The 26,891-nt window shown below is 37.8% G+C and overlaps 1 protein-coding gene across 1 annotated transcript in view; it reads left to right on the plus strand.

The window, feature by feature from the left end:
• Positions 1 to 26,891, plus strand: part of DGKK (diacylglycerol kinase kappa) — a 138,475-nt gene that overhangs the window by 50,761 nt on the left and 60,823 nt on the right. Inside the window, exons 2-4 of the mRNA XM_063084423.1 lie at positions 4,878 to 4,988; positions 6,654 to 6,734; positions 8,661 to 8,765. Coding sequence (XP_062940493.1) covers positions 4,878 to 4,988; positions 6,654 to 6,734; positions 8,661 to 8,765 — 297 coding nt within the window. The remainder of the gene's footprint in view (positions 1 to 4,877; positions 4,989 to 6,653; positions 6,735 to 8,660; positions 8,766 to 26,891) is intronic.

Genomic DNA, 26,891 nt, shown 5'->3' on the forward strand with positions numbered 1-26,891 from the left:
AGTGACCAGTTTAATATCATGAGACAAACAGGAGATCACTGGGATTTGGCTGGTATACCCAATGACAGGGTATATGAGTGGATGGCCACTGTTTTGGTGGAACCCCTCATTTGAATCAGAGGGTAAGCATTTAGGGCAATGAACATGAAGGTCCCATAGCTCTTCTGAATGATTCTCTGAGCTCACATTACTTTATGTTTCACTACAGGAATTATCAGTCCCTTCCCCTCCACTCCTATCATCCATATCTTTGAGACAGGGAACATGCCTGCAACTTCTTTAACTGCCTGACAGAGCCTAGCAAAAGGTAGAGTCAACAATAGGAACTGGGAAAAGATAGATGAAGCAGTCCATCCAATGAAAGATGCATCGCAAAGTCCTTCTTTTCTTGACTGTGGCAAATGCTAGATTCATAGAACGAGAACTGAAGATTTTAATGATTTGCTGAATCCTTGGATGGAAAACAGGATGTGATTAATTAGCAGGGCACAGGTGAAGGAAGAAAAAGAGAACATTTCTTAAGTATTAGGAAGGGGAATTAAAGAGTGATCATTACTACTAAAGGTGGATTGAAGGAAGTAGCTAGGGAGAAGAGGCTGAATTCTGCTTCTTTCAGTAAGTATTTCAAATCACCATGGTCCAGGAATTTTCTGGAGGAACCAGAAGGTCCAGGGTTCTGGGAATCTTTCAGAGAAACAAATCTCTTTCCTCACATTTTCATCACCTCCCGCTCCCACCATCCTACCCCTGAAAGGAACAAGAGTAGGAGAGAGCTGGTTGTGGCAGTAGTGGGGAAGGGAAGGCAGTTGAAAGGAGGATAAAAGGGGTCTTTTGCAGCATTTCTCTGGGGAACACAGGGTTAAAAGTTATAAAGATGGAAAGGAATCAGTAGTTTTTAAAATGTATGATCCCTGCTTACTTGTTTCCAGATAACCTGAAAGTTGGCCTCATGTAGTGTTAATCTCCATAATGTAAGGTGTATTGGGTCAAATCTGCTTGTACAGAACAAAAACCAGGTTTTAGCTTTATTATTATGTTATTCGAGGCACTAGTACTTCATTTGGTTTCTTCTGTCAATGCCCTCTTGGGTCTTTTAACTTGGTAAAGAGGTTTAGTAACCTAAACAATTCGAGAACCACAGAGCTTACCTACTCCCTAACATTGACATTCTGTTTCCGTCACAGTTGACTATTCCCTCCCACTTCTAGATAGTAATTTAGCTTTTGACAGAAACAAAGTAAGTTGATAGGCAAAAGAAGATCTATTCCCACAGGCTGCCAACCATGTTCTGGTGCCAAGGGAATATAAATTTTGTGTTGACAAGCTATATCATCTGCCAGAGTAGTTCCAGACTTGATCTAAAATGTGTTCATAATAATAATAATCCATTATTGTTCTTCTTATTATTGTTATTATTTAGAATTATTTATTATTGCAAGGCACCTCCGTGACCTTACCACTCACTTCAGGAATCCTCCTCCATTTACAGTAGTAGACACACATTGAAACTCTCCCCTTCTCATGCCTTCACATCCTGGGTATGAGGTATAAAAGAGGTGGCCTCATTCCTGCCATCTCTTCTCCCCTTAAAGAACTCAAACAGCCACTTCCCTAAATAGACAAGTGTAGACATTGTTTTTGTTTGTTTTATTTTTGAATGAATATTCTACACATTCATGCCCCTGCAACGTCACATGGATACTTGTTTACATTCCTTTAATAATTTTAACGTTTTAGTTCCTTTAATGATTTTTTAAATGATTGTAGCTTTATACTAGGTTTTAAAATCTAAACAGCAGTTAGTTCCCTTTTAATTACTTTTCTTTTTCAGAATTTCCCTGGCTGTTTTTTCTTATTCATGTTTTTAAAATTAATAGATAGTTTTTTGAGCAGTTTTAGGTTTACTAAAAAATGGAGTGGAAAGTAAAGAACCCCCTCACTCTCTCTCAGTTCCCCCTCTTATTAACATCTCGCATTAGTGTGGTACATTTGTCATGATTGATGAGCCATTGTTATGATTATTATTATTACATCAATATTAACTGAAGTTCATAGTTTACATTAAGGATCACTCTTGATATTGTACATTCTATGGGTTTGGACAAATGTATAATGACATGTATCCATCATTATAGTGTCATGCAGAGTAATTTCACTGCCTAAAAAAAATCTCCTGTGCTCCACTTATTCATCCTTTCCTAACTCCCCTTGAACCTCTGGCAGCCATTGAGCTTTTTACTGTCCCTATAGTTTTGCCTTTCCAGAATGTCATGTAGTTGGATTGATAGAGTATAGAGCCCTTTCAGATTGGCTTCTTTTACTTAACAATGTGAATTTAAGGTTCCTCCATGTTTTTATGTGGCTTGATAGCACATTTCTTTTTATTGTTGAATAATATTCTGTTGAATGGATGTACCACATTCTATTTGTCCATTCACCTATTGAAGGACATTTTGGTTGCTTCCGCGTTTTGGCAATTAAGAACAAAGCTGCTGTAAACATTCATGAGCAGGTTTTTGCATGGACATAAGTTTTCAGTGCATCTGGATAAATACCAAGGATTGCAATTTCTAGATCATACGGTAAAAATTATATTTTATTTTGTAAGAAATGGCCAAACTGTCTTCCAACTGGCTATACCATTTTGCATTCCTGCCAGCAATGAATGAGAGTTCCTGTTACTCCACATCCCCACCAGCATTTGGTGTTGTCAATGTTTCAGATTTTAGCCATTCTGATACATGTGTAGTGGTATTTCATTGTTGTTTCATGAGGTTTTAACATATGTTTTAAGTTATTTTCTTAGTGGTTTCTCTAGGGCTTACAATGTGCATCTTAACTTATCAGAATCTATTTCAGACTTATACTATCTTAGTTACAGTGAGATATAGAAACCTTATTCCTATATATTTCTGTTGTCTCTTCTGGTTCCGTTACTGGTGGAGCTTGGCTAAGTTTCCCTGAATAGGGGGTGGGTGCTAGTTTATTGGGAATGGGCTCTGAATAGCCATGTAGGATGATTTTCCAGGGGAGGAGATGTGGTGTATAGGCAGATAAAATAGGAACTTAAAGAAAGGTGATCAATTATCTTTCTTGCTCATAGTAATATGAAAGAGCTTGGTAAATGCTTAAGCTAAAATCTGAGCCTTTTTGGGCTATCATATTCATAGGTTATAAAGTGGGAGGTCTTAGTTTACTGGTCAATGGCTTGCAATGCCTGAAAAATGAGTTCTTTAAGGGTGAGGGCTTCTCAGAAGAGGCCAGGAGAATATAGTTCTGTAGACACCTGCCAGTCTGAGCTGCAAGGCTTTAAACTGAAAATGGATGGGAGGGGAAAATATCCAACCAAAAACTGTAAAACGAGCTAGTACAGGGGACATAATATTTGACAAAATAAGAACCGTGAAGGAAGCATTTAAAAATGAACAGAGCAGAATAACTTGAATAAAAGACAGAATCTGTGCAACCTCTCCGCTTCCCACAAGAGCTTATTGTTCTTTGTCCTGACTCCTCAGCACCATTCTTTTGCATCTCAAGGGTGGGACAATAACCTTGAAACTTCCATAAATTATCAAGAAGACTTAGGTAATTGCGATTGCTCATGAACTAACTTTTTAGTTGACATGCAGAGCCTCTGTCCATTAGTACTATCTAATTAATTAGAGAATTGAACAGACTGTATAGATACATGTGTGTTTGGGGGGAATGGGAGTGGCAAAGAATTGTTTAGATCAGGGTCCCAAACTTGAATGCCTGCTGGAGTCAGGCACCCCATGTGAAGAGGGCAGCTGCCACTCAGTTCCAGCAGATTGTTGCTATGTAAGAATATAAGTCCACTGTTACCAGATGTTCTCATTTTAAAAAGAAATAGGAAACCTGGATTTTTATATGAAATTTTCTACCTTTTAAATATTATCAACTAATTAAAAACTTTGAAAAACACTAGATGGTCCAAACAAAACACTTCCACGGCCACTCATTCGTGAATTCTAATTTAGATGATGGATGGAATTCATGGTAGGGCCTTGGTTTGCTGACTTAAATTCAGTCTGGCTCTTTGTCCATTAAATATGGGTTTGGTTCTAGCTTGGTGGGGGGTAAGTACTTCTCCCAAATGGCAGTCTTGCATGTTGGTTTTCTATCTTATAATGTAACTGAGAACTTCCTCAGTGGTGAAAATAGTAAGTAAAATCTATGCTTGGTTAGGGTCAGTCTGTTCAGCAAGCAACTAGAAAATCAGTGGTCAGACTGAGATATGTAAAGAAAGTAATAACAAGGTAAGTTCTCTTTTGGTGCCATTTTTATGTCTTTATTCACTCACCAGATCATGAGTCACCAAAAGGCCATGGTAAGAACTTTGGATTTGGTTATAAGAGTGTTAGGAGGATGTCGGAGGCTTTGTGAGCAGGGAAGGGACATGATCCAACTTAACATGCTAAAAGAAACACTCTAAAAGAGCTGACAAGAAGGCCCTGTCTAGAGCTACAACCTAGACACTTTCAGAAAATCTGCCTTTACTGAACTCAGCTTTTTCCCCTACCAATTGTTCTTATCTAATAATGTTATTTTTGTATTTATGTGTTCATGTCCTTCTTCTCTAGTCTCTTACCATAAATGCAGATTTTTTTCCATGGTTCTAGAGCTATGTATCCTAAGAAACTTGAAGCCTATATTATCGAGAATGTGTTATCCAAGGGTAATCGGTGTCTTTTCTGATTGAACTAACTTCCTTGTGCTCTTGCCTGGTCTTCAGGCCATTTCTCAGATATGTGACAGAGATCAAGCCTTCTAGATATCTAATCTTCCCATATGAGAGAACAAGTAATACAGTGTTACAAATTGGTTTAATTACTCAATGATATGCTTGTGTCTTCCAGAAAATACTGAAGGAAGGTCCTCTGCTGAAGAACTGTAGCTCCTTCAAGAGATGGAAGCTTAGATACTTTCTTGTTCGAGAGCAGAAGCTCTTATTTGCACACCATCCTGCGGTAACATATAGTATCTTGTCAATTGGATTAGTGAGTGGGTGCCAGGAAATGTTTCTGTTGGGAGATGGGGAGGTAGAGACATGTTGGCAAACATTAGGGTGAAAGACAAAACCCTCTACTTTTCCTTTAACTTGTCCTTTGGGGACAAATGGGGGACACTTTTCTCTCCTTTCCCCTTCCTGTCTCATAGATTCCTCAGTTGGCTTCTGCACCTAGAGCCAACTACATAATGTGTGAGGCCTGGTGCAGAATGAAAATGTAGGGCCCCTTATACAAAAAGCAGGGGGAAAGTGCTATTAAAGATACCAATATATTCATACTAAAATATAAAGCAATGATTTGTCATGATATTTTTAAAATTTGCTATTTAATGTCATTCTAAGTAAAGAAGAATAGAATTTTAAATAATTAGCATACATTTTACCATTCACCTGTACATGGCACAATGCTGGTTTTAAATGCAAATATGAGAGCATTTAATTCACATGAAGAATCACCAAAATTATATAATCTGTATTTGGTAGCTCATACATGAGATGTATTTTGTTCTCACCAGTAGGCAAAACTGCACAAAATTAGCTCAACTGTTTTTATTTCACTTTGTGATACTTGCACATTCTATTAACACTTTCTGACTTAAAGGAAAAGGAATGATGGGTTGCCCTATCTTTTCCTTTCCTTCAATGTCATCATTTTTAGCATAAATGGTGGCACAAGGAAGTAATACAAGTAAGAAAGAATACAGTAGGGCTCCTTGGCTGTTCATGTTTCTTAGAACACCATTGCCGTTTTTCTGTGTTTGAAGTAAGTTCTGGTTCCAACAGAAAGTGTGGCCTCTCGGGGCTGGCAGCTCCCCAACTTAATCAGTTTTGTTTTGAGTCTCACTGAACTCCCATGCATCATGGGTCCACTGAATTCTATGCTCATGGGCATGATGAATGCAAATGGAGTGACAAGACATGGGGTAGATTTGCAAATTGTACATATCTCCTCTGGACATGATCCATTGTCCCATTGGACTTCACTTACAAAACACAAGTGCAAAGATAAAATTTTAAGAATTTCAAGATGGCAACAGCAGAACATTAAACCAAGTGTGGGGCCCTTCTGAACATGGGACCCTGTGTGACTGCACGGGTTGCATACCAGTGAAACCAGCCCTGTCTCTGTTTGTAGTACTGATTTCCTGCTGCTGGCCGGGGGGGTGGTGTTTACTATGGCCAGTGTATAAGGAGACATAGGCCTCACACTGGATGGGACTAGCAACACATTTAAAGGCCACCACCCAATAAAACAGGAGCTAATAACAATCTGCTTCACTAGGCCCCTCACTAGGCCACATCCCATTATCTTCTCCAGCATAAACATTTATATTTGAATAATTCTGAACTGACCAATACAAGCCTTTCTATAAATCCACATAAAAGTTTTGGGAAGAGTTGTGTTTTGGTTTGGTTTGGTTTGGTTTTTATTTGTCACATGATATATCAACAAAAATCATGTTGCTAAATAAATCACAGCCCTCAAGTCAAAGAAATCATTAGGCCATGACTGCCAAAAGTGCCTGTCTCTGTGTGTATGTGTGCGTGCATGTGTATCTTTTAATGTCTCTTTGCCTCATTAACCAAATGGTTCCTCGTCCCTCTCCCTCTTACATCTTTCCAGTTTGCACGCTTTGAAACAATTGATCTGTCTCAGGTCGCCTTGGCAGAAAGCAGCTGTAGAAACCTTTGCCACAGTTTTTGTGTAAGTAAGATTGGGAATGACTAAATGGGCAGGGGTGAGGTCTAGCTGGGAAGAGGGTTTGCTATACCTACTTATTTCCTCTTTGTTCTTTAGGTTTCCCAAGTCTCCTCTGATTCCAAAGTGTTATTATTCATGTAAACATTTTCTACCAGCCCACTGATAGGGGAGAAAAAAGTGATGACCGTGTTCCCTATTACCAGCCTGGTATAAAGCTAAGCAGATTTCAGAGGACAGGCTGTGTGTGACTATTATAAAAATCAGTCCTCCTGGTGAAGACTATCATTGTGAGGTTTTCAAGAGACGGCTAATATGTTATAGAAAATATCAGGATAATTGAGTCACAGGGCATCATCCTCTCCTTTAATGAGGTGCATAAGAACCTAAATCCAAAGTGAAATCTACCCCATGCTGAGATTACAGACAAGAGTACCTCCAAGAAAGCAGAGGACTTTCTGGGGAAGTATTCAAAAGCTTGGTGAGGCTGAAATGTCATATGGCTTTGGTCATGCAACTCAATCCTGACCAGAAAACTCACCAAAAAATGGCAAGTCCATTGGCCCTGGAATTTTCCTACCTATCTCCTCCCAGAACTGTCTTCTCCCAGTCTCAATGGTGGGTGATGGAGACTGGGATTCCTCATCAGTTAGGTAGGGAATGGTACTTAGCAGACTAAAGAGCTACAGACTCAATATCCTGCTTCCATGGCTGGTCCATGTTCCATTCTCCTTTGAAAGGAAAGCAATTGTATTTAAGAAGGAGACCCTGCTTTCATTTCTCTCTCGTTGTGTCACACTGACCAAGGGTAAAGCTGAGGAGTCTGTTGACCAGTCCTAGAAAGCTGAACCTTCGGGTGATGAGCCTACAGGCTAATGTTTTTGATCTCCATTCTACAAAGAAATCCTAAGGGTTAGGCTGCCCCTTAGCCTAATTAAAGCACAGAGGCACTGCACATCAGCTCCACCCAAGAATGGGTTTGGACCAAAGGAGTGACTGTTATCACAATCCCAAGTAGCTCCTATTCCCATCTACCGCAGAATCACACCATGCTGTATACAAAAGAAGAAAGAAATTGCTTGTTAATGTGGTGAACTCCAGCTCCAAGATTTGGGGTGCTGGTAGTAAAAGCAAGTAGGGCCGTTGAAGCAATGACTAGTGCTGTAGCTATCCATGCTCCCTCCTGCCATGTGGGAAAAGACCAAGTCCTGCCTATGGTCCAGGTCTGCTAGACCTTCAGCATGACTTTCTTATTATTCTTGCCTGGGTTCTTGCACCAAGCAGGATTAAGAGAGACAACTTTAAAATTCTCTTCAGTTTGTCCCTGCCCATAAGAAAGAAAGAAACTAGATTTTTTTGACATCTCACTCTTCCCCCAGAGAGGCACACCCGATGAAGCTTATACTCTTTTACCACTCAAGTAGACAGAGCAGCAGTAAGCAAGTAGGGTTTTTAGGCAACCTCACTTGAATAATAGATGGGTGTGCAGCTTAGTGTTTAATAGCATGAACTCTGGAGCCAAAAAAATCTGGATTTCAATCCTGGCTTAGCTTTTTACTTGCCGAATGATCCTGGGCAAGTCATTTAACTTTCTTTGCCTTGGTTTTCCTGGCTATGAAATGGGAAAAAGAGCAATGCCCATCTCATGGGATTATAATAAAGATTGAATGAAATAATATACATAAAGTGCTTTAGAATAGCTGCTGGCACATAGTAAGTGCCACTAAAATGTTAGTTATTACTGTGATCATTATTATTATTATGGGTGGATATCTAAGGAGCTGCAAGTGACCCTGGGAACTTCTGTCTTATATTCAAGAAGTGGCTTAGGTTGTGCTTGGTAGATCTGTATAGTTTCTTAGAGAGTTTACGTGCCCTATATGGGGCAAAGTTGTGGAGTGAGAACAGCTAATACTATGGCTTTTTGTTTAGGTTATCACACCACAACGAAAAGTCACCTTGGCTGCAACCAACCGGAAAGACATGGAAGAATGGATTAATGTCATAAAAACTGTTCAACAAGGAGAAATTCGTAAGGTAAAGGAAATAAAGAATACACACAACTCTCGTGGGTAAATACTTAATTGATAGTATTAGTTAAACCACCTTTCAAACAGGGAAATAATAAGATGGAAGCAGAAACTATCTGGCCAGGAATTACAGATAGATATCATTAGGAAACCTGTTTAGAACTATTCATAAATACGAGTAATTCACTTAGACTCAGACCTTGATAAGCATGTGATTTAGATACCTCTGTACACAATCACTTGATATGTAAATATTACTGTGTGCCCAATGGATGAGGCACTCAAGATGTGTGGGAGCAGCTAACTTAGATGCCCTTATGTTAGGAAAGCTGCAATCAGTAGTTTTGACTTGGGTGTGCTGAATGACTATAGTAACAGGTAAGAAAACTGAAGCTCAGAAAGAAGGAGGAATTAAACTAGTGTGAAATAACTAGTCAGTAGCAAAGCCAGGCTTTCAGCCCAGGTTGTGTGATTCCAAAGACTATGTCCTTAACCACCATGACATTCTGCCTCTCTGTTTCCTGTCTACCACAAAAAAAATGTAGAGAGAAGAGCAAGAAGCAATCTTCCCCAAAGCTTAGCAGGATTCTATTTCTCCCTGGCAATACCAAATCTCTGGCCACTACTCCTGCAACAAGTGGTGCCACCATTCAAACTCTGGGCCGTACCCTCAGCCTTCTCTTTCATAGATCTACCACAGTTAGAAGTTATGTAAGTTGCAAGAGGGGAAGGATTTGTGTCATTTATTACTTCGAGCAGTGTCTGACACATAGTAGAGGCTCAATAAATTTTTGTTGAATGAACGGATGACTCTGAGGGTAATCTTGGAGCCAGGGTTTGGAGAGAGAATGAAACATGTTTCATCCCAAAGCAAAGTCCTGCTGTGAAAGTCTTGGAGATAAAGGAGAAGATGAATCCAGCCTTTAGCAGAACCTGATGTCTTAAATAACTAGCAAAGAGCAGAGGCTTGTTCTAGGCATTGTGTGATGTGGCTTGGTAATAATGGTGCCATTGAGAAGAACCACCTATCCCCACTCCCCTAGAACTTCTTGGGCTTTGACCACTAAGTGTCATAACTACAGATTCTGCTACCTATGGATATGATGGAGGAACATGACAAGTTGGCTGGCCTGGGGCCTCTCCACATATTAAAGCCTCTCCTAGGCCTGCGTTGTGTATGCTTAATTGAAAGATCCTTTGCTTAGCATCTGATGATGGTCTTCATATGACTTAGCACTCAGCATTTCACTACTTTGTTATTTTCTTCTTCCTTTCCTTATGGAGCAGCACATCCCCCCCCCCCCCCCAGTGAGGTCACTATGACACAGCATTAGAGGTAGCCACAAAGAGTTGTGAATTCCATGCTCTTCTCCCATCCTCACCCCCATGGACCAATCCCTTTCCTTCCCTTGGCTTACCTTGATTCAAACTGAAGTGCTTCTCATGAATCATGTAACATTCTCGATTAGGCATAATGGTTCACACAGAATATTATGAATTTTAATTATTAGCAATTTAAAAATTGCTAGAGAAAGTCATCAGAGAATTGGTTTGCCATTCCTGACTCTATTGAATTAGATGCCTAGGTATTGACTACCCAGCACAAATTAGAAAGGAAAAAATAATATACCTGTTTACTCTCTTGGAAGAGTTGTATCAGGTTGTAATCACAATCTCTGTGGAGCTACTCCAGGAACCTAAATCTATTAGGGAACATTTATAGCTGACAGTAAAATGTCTTGCCACCAACATTTAGCAATTCATGTTACTGGAGACTTAAACAGTCAAATATGCTTTCTCCCATATGTACCTTATCTCTAATGGTCTCTTCTATCCTCTGTCACCACTAACAACTTATAAATAGGGTAAGAGAAGATTAATCATGGACTTAGTGGTCTATTAAAGTAGTGACAAAGTAATTGGATAATCTATTGGAAACTAGTCAGTACACTTTAATGAGCCAGCCCCTACAAGGTGCCCAGTTCTGTTCCATAAACAGTTGAAAAGAAGGTGTAATCCTGGCTCCTGGCCTCATGAGCATTTTAGGTAGTTGTGGAGACAAGATATACACAAAAGAAACAGTTAAATCATAGTGCTTAAGATAAATAACGGTTTTCAGAGATGTTACGAGGCAATGGATGATTGGTTGCTATATGAATGAAACACAATAAAGTGGTATAGGAGTTCATGGGAAGAAGAGATAAGTATGGGCTAGAGTCCTCTGGGAAGAGTTAACAGAAGAGAGATTTGAGACTGACCTTGAAATATAGGTAGGATTTTATTGGTGGCAGGGGATTGGGGGCAGAAGAAAGTCTTAAGCAGAACTGGTATAAGAAAAAGCTGAGTAACAGGAAAACAGAAACTTTTTAGAATACAGTGAAAGAGGGAATCCATTTTACCAGAAGAGTTTGAAAAAGTAAGTCTGAGAAGTGTATCTAGAGAGGTGGGTTGGGCCTGATTGTGGAGGATTTTCAATGCCAGGATAAAGAGTGGGGAAGATTTGCAATATGATCAAAGTTCAGTTTAAGGATGGATTGGAAAGGGAAGTGAGTCAATCAGAGGGATACTTTACAAATACAGGGTGGATTAGACAAGGGAAAAACTATAAGCCAGAAGTTCAAAGAGGAGGCCATAGATTAACTCAGGCAAGACAGAGTTAAGCCTCAGAATGAGGATGATAAGAGAAGACAAATAGTAGATACTGAGTTAAGGGCAGGGGAGAACTTTTAGAAAGGCAAAGGAGAGAGAGGCATCACGGTCAGATGAAAGGTTTGAGCTTGGAGGATTTAAAGAAAGAATAGAAAGGAGAAAACTTGAAATAAGGAGCTACTTGGAAAACTAAAAGGTTATTTCTTTCTAATAAATTGTAGTGGAACCATTGACTATGGGAATAGAAATTGACCTTAAAAGTCATCTCGACTCCGGATTCTAGATTCTAGAACATCTGGAGATCATAAGTCATGTGGCCTTTCTTTGAATCCTTCGAAAGATAGGAAACTAAGTTTCTTGCAGAAGAGTCCATTCAATGTTCCTAAAGCTAAGTCTTAGAAAGTTTTTCTTAGACTTTGTCCTATAGGAAAGCACTTTCTATCATTCACTGTGAGCTGCTTCTTGAGGTAGAAAACTCCCAGTCACTGGAATTATTACAAGCAAACTATTTGAACAACTGCTTGTCAGGTGGTTTTATAGAAAATCAGGTGGTCAAATGAGATAAACTACACTCCTTTCAACTTGAAAGGCTTATAATTCCAAGATTTCATTAAGAAGATGACAAAACTGAGCCTGAGAGGTTCAGTTGCTTTGCCTGAAATCACAGTTTGTTCCGGCAGATTCGAGATCTTAGCTCTTCTAACTCTTAAACTATGCTCTTCGAAGGCATCTTCAATTCTGCCTAATTCTCTTCTTTCTCACCCCTAGTTCCTACCTTTGTGATTATGGGGTAGGATCACTAAGCTAGACAACTGAATTATACAGATCAACAAATAGATCAAAGTCGCTAAATGACTCTAGTTCATGCATAGTGTCTCCACGGCTAGTGGTTTGTCAAGGATGAACCCAGTTTACATTTGTCCCGGCATAACTATTAATAGCTTCCCCCTACATTGTTAAAAGTGTCCTGATTTGGACAATATGGACACCCGACCAATGTCCAACATGGGAGGTCCTAACATTCTTCTGTAGTTACCCTAACCTTGAAAATCCAAGCAGTTGAGTTCACATTACAGCAACAAACCACTGACTTTTTCTAAAGTCAATCTTTTATTATATAATCTATCCCAAACAAGATTCCTTTAAGGAATTACATCTTTAGAAGATTTTGTGCTCTATGGGATGTTTCACCTGAGACTTTTATGCACTTTGCAGGCACTTAAAATTATTAAATCCTCACATTCAGATAGTGCTTTAGAGTTTACAAAACACCTGAACTAGCAAGATCTCATTTAACTAATAGACAACTAATATACATATCTGAGCTCTGTATTATGCTAATAGGGATTCAGGAGTTAGGGAAAATAGCCTTATATGCCCTAGAACAGCAATGTTTTAGTCAGTTCAGGCTGCTATAACAAAAATACCATAGACTGGGTGGTTTAAACAGCAAACATTTATTTTTCGTAGTTCTGAAGGCTGGGAAGTCCAAGATCAAGGTGCTGGCAGATTCGGTGTCTGGTGAGGGCCTACTTCCTGGTTCATAGATGGCTGTCTTCTCATTGTGTTCTCACATGACAGAAAAGGGAGCAAGAGGGCCGAACCTGTGGCTCACTCGGGAGAGTGCGGCGCTGGGAGCGCAGTGGTGCTGGGAGTGCTGAGGCCGCAGGTTCGGATCCTATATAGGGATGGCCGGTGTGCTCACTGGCTGAGCGTGGTGCAGGCAACACCAAGCCAAGGGTTATGATCCCCTTACCGGTCACAAAAAAAAAAAAGAAAAGAAAAGAAAAGAAAAGAAAAGGGAGCAAGAAAGCTCTCTGGAATCCCTTTTATACAGGCACTAATCCTATTCATGAGGGTTCCACCACCTCCTGTAATCATCACTTTGGGGGTTAGACTATCAATATGAATTTGGGGGGACACAAACTTCAGTCCATTGCAATCTTTCCCTAGCCCCCCAAAATTTACGTTCTTCTCACATGCAAAATACATTCATTGCATCCAGACAATCCCAAAAGTTTCAGCTCATTCCACCATTAACTCTAAAGTCCAAAGCATTACCTAAATATTTAAATCAGATATGAGTGAGACGTCCTCAGGCAAAATTCCTCTCCAACTGAGAACCTGTGAAGTCAAACAAATTATGTGCTTCCAAAATACAACGGTGGGACAGATATAGGATACACACTCCCTGTCTAAAAGGGAGAAATAGGAAAGAAGGGGCGATGAGCTCCAAGCAAGTCCAAAACCTAACAAGGCATGTTTCATGAGATCTTAAGGCTTGACAATAATCCTCTCTGGCTTGATGCTCCGCCTTCCAGACCCACAAGGGTAGCAAACCCTCCTTCCAAACCCAAGGGGGTGGAGGATCCACCTCCTATATTCACTGGGGTGGCAACATCACCCTCACAGAGCAGCAGGGCACTGCCAATGCTGTGACTCTCTGCAGTCGTCCCATCCCTGCCAAGGTTCTTCACTGGGGTGGGGGTCATGCTCCCAGGGCTCTGCCAAGTTGCTCCATCCCCACAGCTCCTGCTGGACATTGGTCCCAACCTTTGAAATTGAGATGGAGGCAGACCTGTCCCCTAGGCCTATGCACTCTCTGCCTGTGATGGGAGTGGCAGCCCTGATGATCTCTCTCAATCACCTTTTTGGTTCTTCTTTCCTTGTCTTGAAGAATAGCATGTGTTTGCAGCCAAATAGTTTTATAGTTTCGTCATGTAGCGTCTAAGAAGTCTGACAATCTTCATTTTGTCCCATCTTCTTGGTTTCCTTTAGTCCCAGCTGGCAGTGTTTTTGCTAGTATAATCCCATCTGTACTCTTGGCTTTTGTCAAGATGGTTGATTAAGTCTGTGGTTCATATCCACACTAATCTCCTTATCAAATGGTAAGTCTGCCACACACTTACATACAGCTTTCTCATTTTTTGTAATATGGAAGACTGAGAATTTTCCCCATCTTTAAATTCTAGTTTTGTTTTGCTTAACAATCCCATCTTCAATTCATTTCTCTCCTCTCACTTTTTTTTCACTTTAATAATATATTTTATTAGCCAATATATCCACAACATTATCATTTCAACTATAATCAAAATAAAAATGATTTTTTAAGTTAATGCCAAAGTTTCATTAACAATAAAGAGGGTCAATAATTATAAACAACAGACAGCCCAGCAGCCCCTGAGGTGAGCCAAGACCCTTGTGGCACTGGGGTTCAGTCTAAGGCCCAGAGGGAAGTGCACACAGCCCAGCAGCCACCAAAGTGAGCCCAGACGAGACCCCTGAGGTACTGGGGCTCAGTCTAAGGACTGAAGGGAAGCAACAAGCCCAGCAGCTGCCGAGGTGAGCTGAGACCAGACCCTTGTGGCACCTGGGCCCACTCTAAGGCCCAGAGGGAAGCGCACATAGCCTAGCAGCCACCGAGATGAGCCAAGACCCACATGGCACCAGGGCTCAGTCTAAGGCCCCAGGGGGAAGGGACGTGCACACAGCACAGCAGGCACCAAGGTGAGGTGAGAACTTCACGGTACCAGGGGCTCAGTCTACAGCCACAGAAAGTTAGAACAGAAGCCAAGGTGGTGTAATATAGATACCACCACACCTTCTGTCACCACAAGGACAGTTCACCACCACAGTAGCAGCCAGAGCCACCCTACAGGCAACCTGCCACTCACTTGACTACATTGATGTAAGAGTCACCAGTAGAGCCTGCAAATAGAGGAGGAAGTCTTTATCATCATACCCAACCCCAGAGTAACAGAAGAAGCAAGTCCTCTATCAGATGACCAAACATCAAAAAAAAATACTAGAACTACAAACAAATAATAAGATATGACACCACCAAAGGAACACAGTAATGCTCAAATTCCAGACCCCATAGAACAGGGAATCCTTGAAATGCCTGAAAAAGAATTCCGAGCAATGATCTGAAGAAAGCTTGAAGAAATAAAAGAAGACTAAATTAGAGAACACAAGGAAACAAGAAAAAATATCCAGAATATGAAGGAGGAAATTGACAAAGAGATTAATACCTTAAAAAAGAATGTAGCAGAACTCCTAGAAATGAAAGATTCACTTATTGAAATAAAAAACACAACAGAGAGCTTAAGCAGCAGGCTAGAGCAAGCATAAGAAAGAATTTGAGATCTGGAAGATGGTCTTTTTGAAATAACCCAGGCAGACAAAAAAAAAAAAAAAAAAGGAAAAAAGAATTTAAAATAATGAGGAAAATCTAAGAGAGAGAGTAGACAACCTCAAGCACTCTAACATCCAAATTGTGGGTATTCCAGAAGGGGAGAAGAAAGAAAAAGGTATTGAAAACCTATTCAAGGAAATAATAACAGAAAACTTGCCAGGGGTAGGGAGAGATGCAGACCTTCAGATCCAGGGAGCTCAAAGGTCCCCAAACAGATTCAATCCAAGAAGATCCTCTCCAAGACACATTAGAGTCAAATTTGCAAAGCTCAAAGACAAAGAAAGAATTCTAAAAGCAGCAAGAGAAAAGCATCAAATCACCTATAAGGGAACCCCTATCAGACTAACAGCAGACTTCTCAACTGAAACCCTACAGGCCAGAAGAAAGTGGAATGATATATTCAAAACACTAAAAGAAAATAATTTACAGCCAATAATTCTTTACCCAGCAAGACTGTCCTTCAGAAATGAGGGAGAAACAGTGTATTTCCCAAACAAACAAAAATTGTGGGAGTTCACCACCACATGACCAGAACTTCAAGAAATTCTCAAGGGAGTCCTTCATCTGGAATCTGAACCGTGAATGTCACTACCATGGATACATCAGAAAGAGCAAAACTTGCTGTTAAAACAAACATGCCAATGAGAAAGAGCAAGAAGCTATATCATGACACCTCAAATATACAACTAACATTGAAGAAGAGAAATTAAAGGGGAAGTAAGGATCAAAATATATTTAAAACATCCAAACAAAAAGCAGCTAAATGACAGGAATTAAATAATATCTGCCAATAACCACCCTAAATGTGAATGGATTAAACTCTCCATTCAAAAGGCACAAACACACACACACACACACACACACACAAACCGGGGGGGGGAGCGTGAAGAAGATTTAACAACCACAATTACTTGAAGTTGATACGACAAGCAAACAGAAAGGACATTGTTGGGGGGGAAGGAGGTTTTGGTAAGGGGCAACAATAGTCAACCACAATGTATATCGACAAAATAAAATTTAAAAAAATAAAATAAATAAATAAATAAATAAACTAGGTCTTTAACTTCAAAGACCATGTTCCTAATACACCAAAAAAAAAAAAAAAAAAGGCACAAATTGACTGATTGGATTAAACAGCTAGACCCAAGTATATGCTATCTTCAAGAGACCCATCTCACATATAGAGACACACACAGACTAAAAGTGAAGGGATGGAAAAAGATATACCACACAAATGGAAACCAAAAACGAGCAGGAGTAGCTATTCTTATATTGGATAAAATAGACTTTAAACCACAAAACATAAAAAGAGACAAAGAAGGCCACTATATAATGATAAAAAGATCTATCCAGCTAGAAGACATAACAATCATAAATATATATGCACCCAATACTGGAGCACCCAGATATATAAAGCAAACACTCTTAGACCTAAAGAAAGAAATAGGCCCTAATATGTTAATAGTGGGTGACCTGAACACCCCTCTCCCAGTATGGGAGAGATCTTCCAGGCATCAAATCAACAAAGAGACACAGGACTTAAACTACATGTTAGCCAACTGGACCTGGCAGATATATACAGAACATTTCACCCAGCAACTAAAGAATATACTTTCTTCTCATCAGCACATGGAACATTCTGCAGGATAGACCACATATTAGGTCACAAATCTAGCCTCAGCAAATTTTAAAAATTTGAAATCATTCCAAGTATCTTTTCAGAGCACAATGGACTAAAATTGGAAATTAATAGTAAGCAAAACTCTGGAAACTATAAAAGTACATGGAAACTAAATAATAGGCTCCTGAATGACCTATGGGTCCAAGAAGAAATTAAACAGGAAATCAAAAAACTTCTTGAAACTAATGAAAGTAAAGATACATCATACCAAAATCTGTGGGATACTGCAAAAGCAGTACTAAGAGGCAGATTTATTGCAATAAATGCTTACATCAAAAGAACAGAAAGATTTCAAATAAACAACCTAACACTACACCTCAAATAACTTGTAAAACAACAACAATCCAAACCTAAAGGCAGTAGATGGAAAGAAACAGTGCAGATCAGAGCATAACTAAATGAAATAGAGATCCAAAAACCAATAGAAAAATCAACAAAACAAAAAGTTGGTTTTTTGAGGAGATAAATAAAATAGACAAACCATTAGCTAGGTTAACAAAAAAGAGAAGACAGAAGACCCAAATAACAAAAATCAGAAATGAAAAGGGAAACACTACAACTGATACCACAGAAATACAAAGAATCATTAGAAACTATTATAAACAATTATAACAACATGTTATGACAACAAATATGAAAATCTGGAAGATATGGATAGGTTCCTAGACACATATAAACTACCAAGACTGAACCAAGAAGAGACAGAAAACCTGAACAGACCAATAACAAGCACGGAGATCGAAGCAGTAATTAGCAATCTTCCAACAAAGAGAAGTCTGGGTCCGGATGGATTTACAACTGAATTCTGTCAAATTTTTAAAGAGGAGTTAGTACCAATTCTCCTCAAACTATTCCAAACAATAGAAACAAAAGCTACTTTCCCAAACTCATTCTATGAGGCCAACATAACTCTGATACCAAAACCAAATAAAGACACAACAAAAAAAGAAAATTACAGGCCAATATATTTGATGAACATCGATGCAAAAATCACCAACAAAATATTAGCAATTAGAATACAGCAACATGTTCAAAAAATTATACAATGTGATCAAGTGGGATTCATCCCTGGGATGCAAGGATGGTTCAACATATGAAAGTCAATAAATGTGATACATCACATCAACAAACTCAAGGACAAAGACCATATGATTATCTCAATAGATGCTGAAAAAGCATTTGACAAAATTCAACATCCCTTCATGATAAAGACACTCAACAAAATAGGTATAGAAGGAAACTATCTCAACACAATAAAAGCCATTTATGACAAGCCCACTGCCAATATCATTCTGAATGGGGAAAAACTGAAGGCCTTTCCCTTAAGAACAGGCCTTTCCCTTAAGACATTGCAAGATGCCCACTACAAGACACTACAAGATGCCCGCTACAAAACACTACAAGATGCCCACTCTCACTACTTCTATTTAACATAGAACTGGAGGTACTAGCCAGAGCAATCAGGCAAGAGAAAGAAATAAAGGGAATCCAGATTGGAAAAGATGAAGTAAAACTTTCTCTATATGCAGATGATATGATACTATATATAGAAATACCTAAAGACTATCAAAAAACTCCTAGAGCTGGTTAATAACTTTGGTAACTTTGCAGGATACAAAAAAAATACCTCCAAATCAGTTGCTTTTATATACTTAAATAATAAACAGAAAGAGAAAAAAAAGAAAGAAAGCCCATTTACAATTGTCACAAAAAAATAAAATACGTAGGGATCAATTTAACCAAGGAGGTGAAAGAACTCTACAATTAGAACTACAAACCACTTTTGAAAGAAATTAAAGAAGATACAAAAAGATGGAAAGATATTCCATGCTCTAGGATTGGAAGAATTCACATTGTGAAAATGTCTATACTACCTAAAGTGATCTACAGATTCAATGCAATCCCCATCAAAATACCAACGTCATTCTTCACATAAATGAAAAAAACAATCTTACCCTTCATATGGAACAAAAAATGATCCTGAACAGCCCAAGCAACCCTGAGCAAAAAAATAAAGCTGGAGGCATAACACTCCCTTACTTCAAATTATACTACAAAACTATTGTAACCAAAACAGCATGGCAGTGGAAAAAAATAGACATTTAGACCAGTGAAGTAGAATTGAGAACACAGAAATCACCCCTCAGGCTTACGGCCATCTGATATTGGACAAAGGTAACAAAAGTCTTCATTGGGGAAAAGACTGCCTCTTCAACAAGTGGTGCTGGGAAAACTAGATATCCATATGTAGAAGAATGAACCCAGATATGCACCTCTCACCATACACTAAAATCAACTCAAAATTGATTAAACTCAAAATGGATTATACTTAAGTATAAGACCTGAAACTGTAACGTTACTAAGGGAAAACATAGGTGAAACACTTTAGCAACTAGGGCTGGGCACAGACTTTATGAACATGAGCCTGAAAGCACAAGCAGTAAAAGGAAAAAAAATAAACAAATGGGACTATACCAAACTAAAAAGCTTCTGCACAGTAAAGGAAACAATCAACAGAGTGAAATGACAACCTACAGAGTGGGAGAAAATTTTTGCTAACTATGCCTCCAACAAGGGATTAATATCCATAATATACAAGGAACTCAAGCAATTATACAGTAAAAAAACAAATAACCCAATTTAAAAATGGGCAAAGGAGCTGAATAGACATTTTTCAATAGAAGACATACAAATGGCCAACAGGTACATGAAAAAATGCTCAACATCACTAGTCATCAGGGAAATGCAAATGAAAACTACACTGAGATACAACCTCACCCTAGTTAGACTGGCTATAATCAAAAAGATTGTGAATAACAAATGCTGGCTAATGTGTGGAGAGAAGAAAACACTCTTACAATTGTTGGTGGGACTGTAAATTAGTACAACCTCTATGGAAAATAGTATGGAGGTTCCTTAAACAACTACAGATAGATCTTCCATATGATCCAGCAATCCCATTTCTGGGTATACACCCAGAGGGATGGAAATCATCATGTCAAAGGGATACCTGCATTCCTGTGTTCATCGCAGCTCTGTTTACAATAGCCAAGACATGGAACCAACCTAATGTCCATCAATGGATGAGTGGATAAGGAAACTGTGGTACATATACACCATGGAATACTACTCTGCCATTAAAAAGAATGAAATACTCCTATTTGCAACAACATTTATGAGCCTGGAGAAACTTATGTTGGGTGAAATAAGCAAAGCACAGAGAGAGATAAATACGTCATGTACTCACTCATATGTGGGAGCTAAGATAGAAAGAAGGAAGGAAAGAAAGACCACAGTATTGCATTGGACTTGCCGAGGGAGAGAACATTCCTTGGGCTACAAAGTAGAGTGGGGGGGGTGGAGAGGGAGAGGGAGGTTGGGGATAATTGGGTGGGGGACACAATGTACAAATGCAATATGTGGTAATGAGTATGCTGCCAGCATGAATCTGGCCCCCACATCATAGCACAAGGGGTGACAATCAGCTTTGTATCTCATGAATATTCATAACCAATAAAAAATAAAATAAAATAATAATTATAAACAAAGCAATTCATCAAGAGGATATAATAATCGTGATCCTGAGTGCACACAGCATGAAAATATATAAAGGAAGAAGGTTTGATTTTTTTGACATGAAAACTAAAAATGTTTAGATAATGATTTTGAGCTATTTTATTTATTTTAAATTTTTGAAAATTTATTATTAATATTACTTTTCTAAGTAGTAAACTATTTTTATAGCAGTTTTAGGCTTACAGAGAAATTAAGCAGAAAGTACAGATAGTTCCCATACCACATACCCCACACATACACTTTCTCCTATTATTAACATCTTACGTTAGTGTGGTACATTTATTACAATTATGAACCAATATTGATATATTATTATTAACTCAATTTTACATTAGGGTTCCCCCTTTGTGTTGTATAGTTCTATGGGTTTTGCCAAATTCATAATGTCATGTGTTCACCATTACAGTATTATACAGTTTTGCTGCCCTAAAAATCCTCTGTGCTCCACCTATTTATTCCTCCCTCCCCCTCTCCCTCCTCCCCTGAAACACTGGAAGCCACTAATTTTTTCCCATTACTGCAAACCTTTATTGTTTCTTTGTGTTGGGAACATTCACAGTCCTCTTCTAGCGAATTGAAAATATATAATAAATTTTTGTTAATTATAGTCACCTTACTGTGCAATAGAACAGTGGATCTTATTCCTCATATCTAACTGTAATTTAATATTCACTAACCTACCCCTTACTGTCCCCCCTCTCTCCTACCCTTTTCCAGCCTCTGATAACCACCATTCTGCTCTCTTCTATGAGATAAAATTTATGATTAACTAATTAATTATTATAAAGATTATTTTCGATTGACAAATCACAATTGTATACATTTATTGTCTACACTGTGACGTTTTGATATGTGTTTACAAAGTAGCATGATTAAATCAAGCTAATTAACATAGCCATCACCTTCCTTCCTAACATTTTTAACGTTAAGACATTTGAAATGTACTCTCAGTTATTTTGAAATATACAATACATTATTATTGACTGTAGTAACCCTACTGTGCAATAGATCACAAAATATATTTGTCCTATCTATTCAGGACTTCGTACCCTTTGATCAACATCTCTGTATTCTCTCCTTCCATATCACAAGCCCCAGCCTCTGGTCACCATCATTCTATTCTCTACTTCTATGAGTTCAACTTTATTAGTTTCCATATATAAGTGAGATCATACATTAATTATCTTTCCGTGCCTGGTTTATTTCACTTAGTATAATGTCCTCCATATTTATCCCTGTTGTAACAAATGCAGAACTTCTCTTTCGTTAAGGCTGAAGGGTATTCCACTGTACACATAAACCACATTTTTTTTTACCCATTCATCTGTTGATGGACACTTAGGTTTCCATATCTTGGCTATTGTGAATAATGCTTCACTGAATATGGAAGTACAGATATACTTTCAACATACTGATTTCAGTTCCTTTGGATATATACCCAGAAGTGCGATTACTGGATTGTATGCTAATTCTATTTTCACTTTTTTGAGGAACCTCCAGATCATTTTGCATAATGGCTGTACTAACTTACATTTCCACCAACAATGTATAAAGGTTTCCTTTCCTCTGCAACCTCTCTAACACTCTTTATGTTTCGTGTTTTGCACAAAAGCCATGCTAACTGGTATGAGGTAATATCTCACATGGTTTTAATTTGCATTTCCCTAATGATTACTGATGTTAAGCATTTTTTAATGTACCTATTGGTCATATGTATGTCTTTTTTTGTGAAATGTCTGTTCAGGTCCTTTGCCCATTTTTTAATTGGGTTATTTTCTTGCTATTGACTTGTTTGAGTTCGATATATTTTGGTTATTAACCCTTTATTAGATGTATGGTTTGGAAATATTTTCTCTAATTCTGTGGGTTATCTCTTTCTTTTGTTAATTGTTTTCTTTACTGTTCAAAAGCTTTTTAGTTTGCTGCCATCTCATTTGTCTATTTTTGCTTTCGTTGCTGTGCTTTTGGAATTATATCTAAAACATTATTGCCCAGAATGATGCCATGGAGCTTTCCCCCTATGTTTTCTTCTAGTGATTTTACAGTTTCATATCTTACATTTAAGTCTTTAATACATTTTGAGTTTGTTTTTGTACATGGTGTAAGATAAGGTTTAATTTCATTCTTCTGTATATGGGTATCCAGTTTTCCCAGCACTATTTATTGAAGAGACTGTTCTTTCCCCATTTTGTGTTTGTGGCAACTTTGTCAAAAATCAGTTGGCTATAAATGCTTGGGTTTATTTCAGGGTTTTCTATGCTCTTCCATTGGTTGATGCATCTCTTTTTATGCCAGTGCCATACTGTTTTAAAAAAGAGTGTGCATCTCTTTTTATGACTGTGTCATACAATTGATCTATAATGTTTTGAAATCAGGTAGTATGATGCTTCCAGCTTTGTTCTTTTTGCTCAGGATTGTTTGGCTATTCATGATCTTCTGTTCTTATGAATTTAAGGATGGGTTTTTTTTCCCCATTTCTGTGGAAAATAACATTGAAATTTTGATAGGGATTGCATTAAATCTGTAGATCACTTTGATTGGTCTGAACATTTTCACAATATTAATTTTCCACTCCATGAACATGTGATATCTTTCCATTTATTTGTGTTTTCTTCAATTTCTTTCAACGGTATTTTGTAGTTTTCAGTATACAGATCTTTGACATTTTTGGTTAAATTTACACCTAATTATTGATGCTCCTTGACTTACAATGGGGATGTGTCATGCTAGCCTTATAAAATGGGTTTGTAAGTATTCCCTCTACTTTAATAATTTGGAAGAGTTTGACATTAATTCTTCTTTATAAGTTCTTCTTTAAATGTTTGGTAAAATTCAGCAGTGAAGCCATCCAGTCCTGGACTTTTCTTTGATGGAAGATTTTATTACTGCATCAATCCCCTTACTCATTATTGGTCTGTTCAGATTTTCAAGTGGGTCAGTCTTGGTAGGTTGTATGTGTCTAGGAATTTATCCATTTCTTCTAGGTTATACAAATTTTTGGCATATAATTATTCACAGTAGTTCCTTATGATTGTTTGTATCTCAGTGGTATCTGTTGTAATGTTTCCTCTTCCATGTCTGATCTTATTTGTTTTAGCAGTCTTTCTCTTTTCCCTAGTTAGTCTAGCCAAGGATTTGCAGATTTTATCATTTCAAAAGACCAACTCTTAGTTTTGTTAATTTTTCTATTGCTTTTCTAGTCTCTACTTCTGTTGTGATCTGTTATTTCCTTCCTTCTGCTAGCTTTGGGCTTAGTTTGTTCATTTTTTAGTTCCATGAGGTATAACATTATATTGTTTATTTATGATCTTTCTTCTTTTTGATATAAATTTCCCTCTTAGGAATGCTTTTGCTGCATCCAATAAGTTTTGATATGTTGTGTTTTCATTTTCATTTCAAGGTATTTTTTGATTTCCTTTTTTATATCTTCTGTGACCCACTGGTTGTTTAGGAGAATGTTGTTTAATTTCCATATATTTGTGTATTTTCTAGGATTTCTCCCATTATTGATTTCTATTTTTTATTTTTTTATTTTTTTGGTCTTTTTTGTGACCGGTAAGGGGATCACAACCCTTGGCACCGGCCATCCCTATATAGGATCCGAACCCGCGGCGGGAGCGCTGCTGCACTCCCAGCGCCACACTCTCCCAAATGAGCCACGGGGTCGGCCCCCATTATTGATTTCTAGTTCCAACCAATTGTGATTCAAATCTGATACTTGATATGATTTTAATCCACTTAAATTTGTTAAGATTTGTTTTGTGGCCTAAAATATGATCTACCCTGGAAAATGTTTGTGTGCATTTGAGAAGAATGTGTATTCCATTGCTGTATATGTCTGTTAGGACCATTTGGTCTAAAGTGTAATTCAAGTCCAATGTTTCTTTATTGATTTTCTGTGTACATGATCTGTCCAATGTTGAAAGTGGGATATTGAGGTCCCCACTGTTATAGTATTACAGTCCATCTCTCCCTTCAAGATCATTTAATACTTGCTCTATATATTTAGGTGCTCCAATGTTAGGTGCACATATACGAAATACTTCAAAAAGTTCATGGAAAAATAGAATTAAAAGATAATACAAATCTTTCCATGAACTTTTTGAAATACCCTCATATTTACAATTGTTATGTTTTCTTGGTGAATTAATGTGTTTATCATCATGTAACGTCCTTCTCTGTCTCTTGTTATAACTTTTGACTTAAAGTCTATTTTGTCTGATATAATTATAGCTACCTTGGCTCTTTCAGTTTCCATTTGCATGGAGTATCTTTTTCCATCCCTCCACTTTCAGTCTATGTGTGTTCTTACTAATTAAGTGAGTCTCTTGTAGGCAACATATGGTTGGATCTTGACTTTTTAAAATCCGTTCAGCCACTCTGTCTTTTTATTAGAGAATTCAATCCATTTATTACATTTAAAGTAATTATTGATAGGTAAGTATTTGCTACTGCCATCTTGTATTTTGTTTTCTGATTGTTTTGTTGATCCTTTGTTTCTTTCTTCCTCTCTTACTGTCTTCCTTTGTGGTTTGATGATTTTCTGTGGTTTTATGCTTTGAATCCTTTCTTTATTACATTTTGTGCAACTACTATATGTTTTTGCTTTGTGGTTTCCACATGGTTTACGTAAAATATCTTATCCTTAGAACAGGCTACTTTAACCTGATAACAACATGCCTTTAATCACATGCAAAAACTCTACAAATTCACTTCCTCCCCTCCATAATTTTGATGTCAAAATTTGCTTTTTTTAAATAATTTTTATCCCTTAACGACACAGTCTGTAGCTTATTGTAGCTACAATACCACTGTACTGTTGTAGCAACAATATAACTACTTGTTGTACCTACAGTTGTTTTTAATAGTTTTGTCTTTTAACCCTCCTACTTGGGATAAAATTGCTTTACACACTACCCTTACTGTATTAGAGAATTCAGAGTATGACTATTTGTTACTAATATCATTATGTATTTTTATTTTTATTTTTTGTTATTAATTAACAGACTTTTCTTTCATCTTAAAGAACTCCCTTTAGAAATTTCTGTAAAGTAAGCCTAGTGGTGATGAATTCCCTTAGCTTTTGTTTTTCTGTGAAGGTTTTTCTTTCTTCCTCATTTTTGAAAGATACCTTTGTTGAGTGAAGTATCCTATGTTGGCAGTTTTGTTGTTGTTCTTTGCTTCAGCACTTTGAATATATCATTCCACTTTCTGCTAGCTTGTAGGGTGTCTACTGAGAAACCCACTAAAAGCTGTATTGGGGTTCCCTTAGATGTGATATATTCCTGATCTCTTGCTGTTTTCCATATTCTTTCTTTGTCTTTGATTTTTGATAATTTGATTATGATGTGTTTTAGTGAACTCCTCTTTGGGTTCAATTTGTTTGGTGACCTCTGAGCTTCCTGTACCTGGATTTTTTCATCTTTCACCAGATTTGGTAAATTTTTGGCCATTATTTTCTTTAAAATGCTCTCTAGGTCTTTTTCTGTCTCTTCTCCTTCAGAAATTCTTATTGTGCAAAGGTTAGTTCACTTCATGGTATCTCATAATTCCCATAGGACTCTTCATTCTTTTTTTTTTCTTTTTACTCCTCTGATTAGATAATTCCAAATATCCTGTCTTTGAGCTCACAGATTTTTTTCTACTTGGTTGAATTTGCTATTGAAGCTTTTTATTGAAGTTTTCAGTTCAGTTTTGTATTCTTTACCTTTAGGATCTTTTAAATTGTTTCTAGTTTTCATTCAAACTTATCATTTTGTTCATGAATTATTTTCCAAATCTCATTTAATTTCCTATCCTTATTTTCTTGCAGTTCCTCAAACTTCTTTAAAAGGATTATTCTGAATTCTTTGTCATTCATTTCATAAATATCCATTTATTCTCTGTCCATTACTGGAGCTTTATTAGTTTCTTTTGGTGGTGTCATATTTTTCATAATCCTTGTATCCTTACATTGATGCCTGCACATTTTAGGAAATGGTCACCTTGTCTAGCCTTTGCCAGTGCTCTTTGCTGGTGGTAGAACTTTACTA

The sequence above is a fragment of the Cynocephalus volans genome, chromosome X (assembly GCF_027409185.1).
Source record: "Cynocephalus volans isolate mCynVol1 chromosome X, mCynVol1.pri, whole genome shotgun sequence".
NCBI classification, from domain to species: domain Eukaryota; kingdom Metazoa; phylum Chordata; class Mammalia; order Dermoptera; family Cynocephalidae; genus Cynocephalus; species Cynocephalus volans.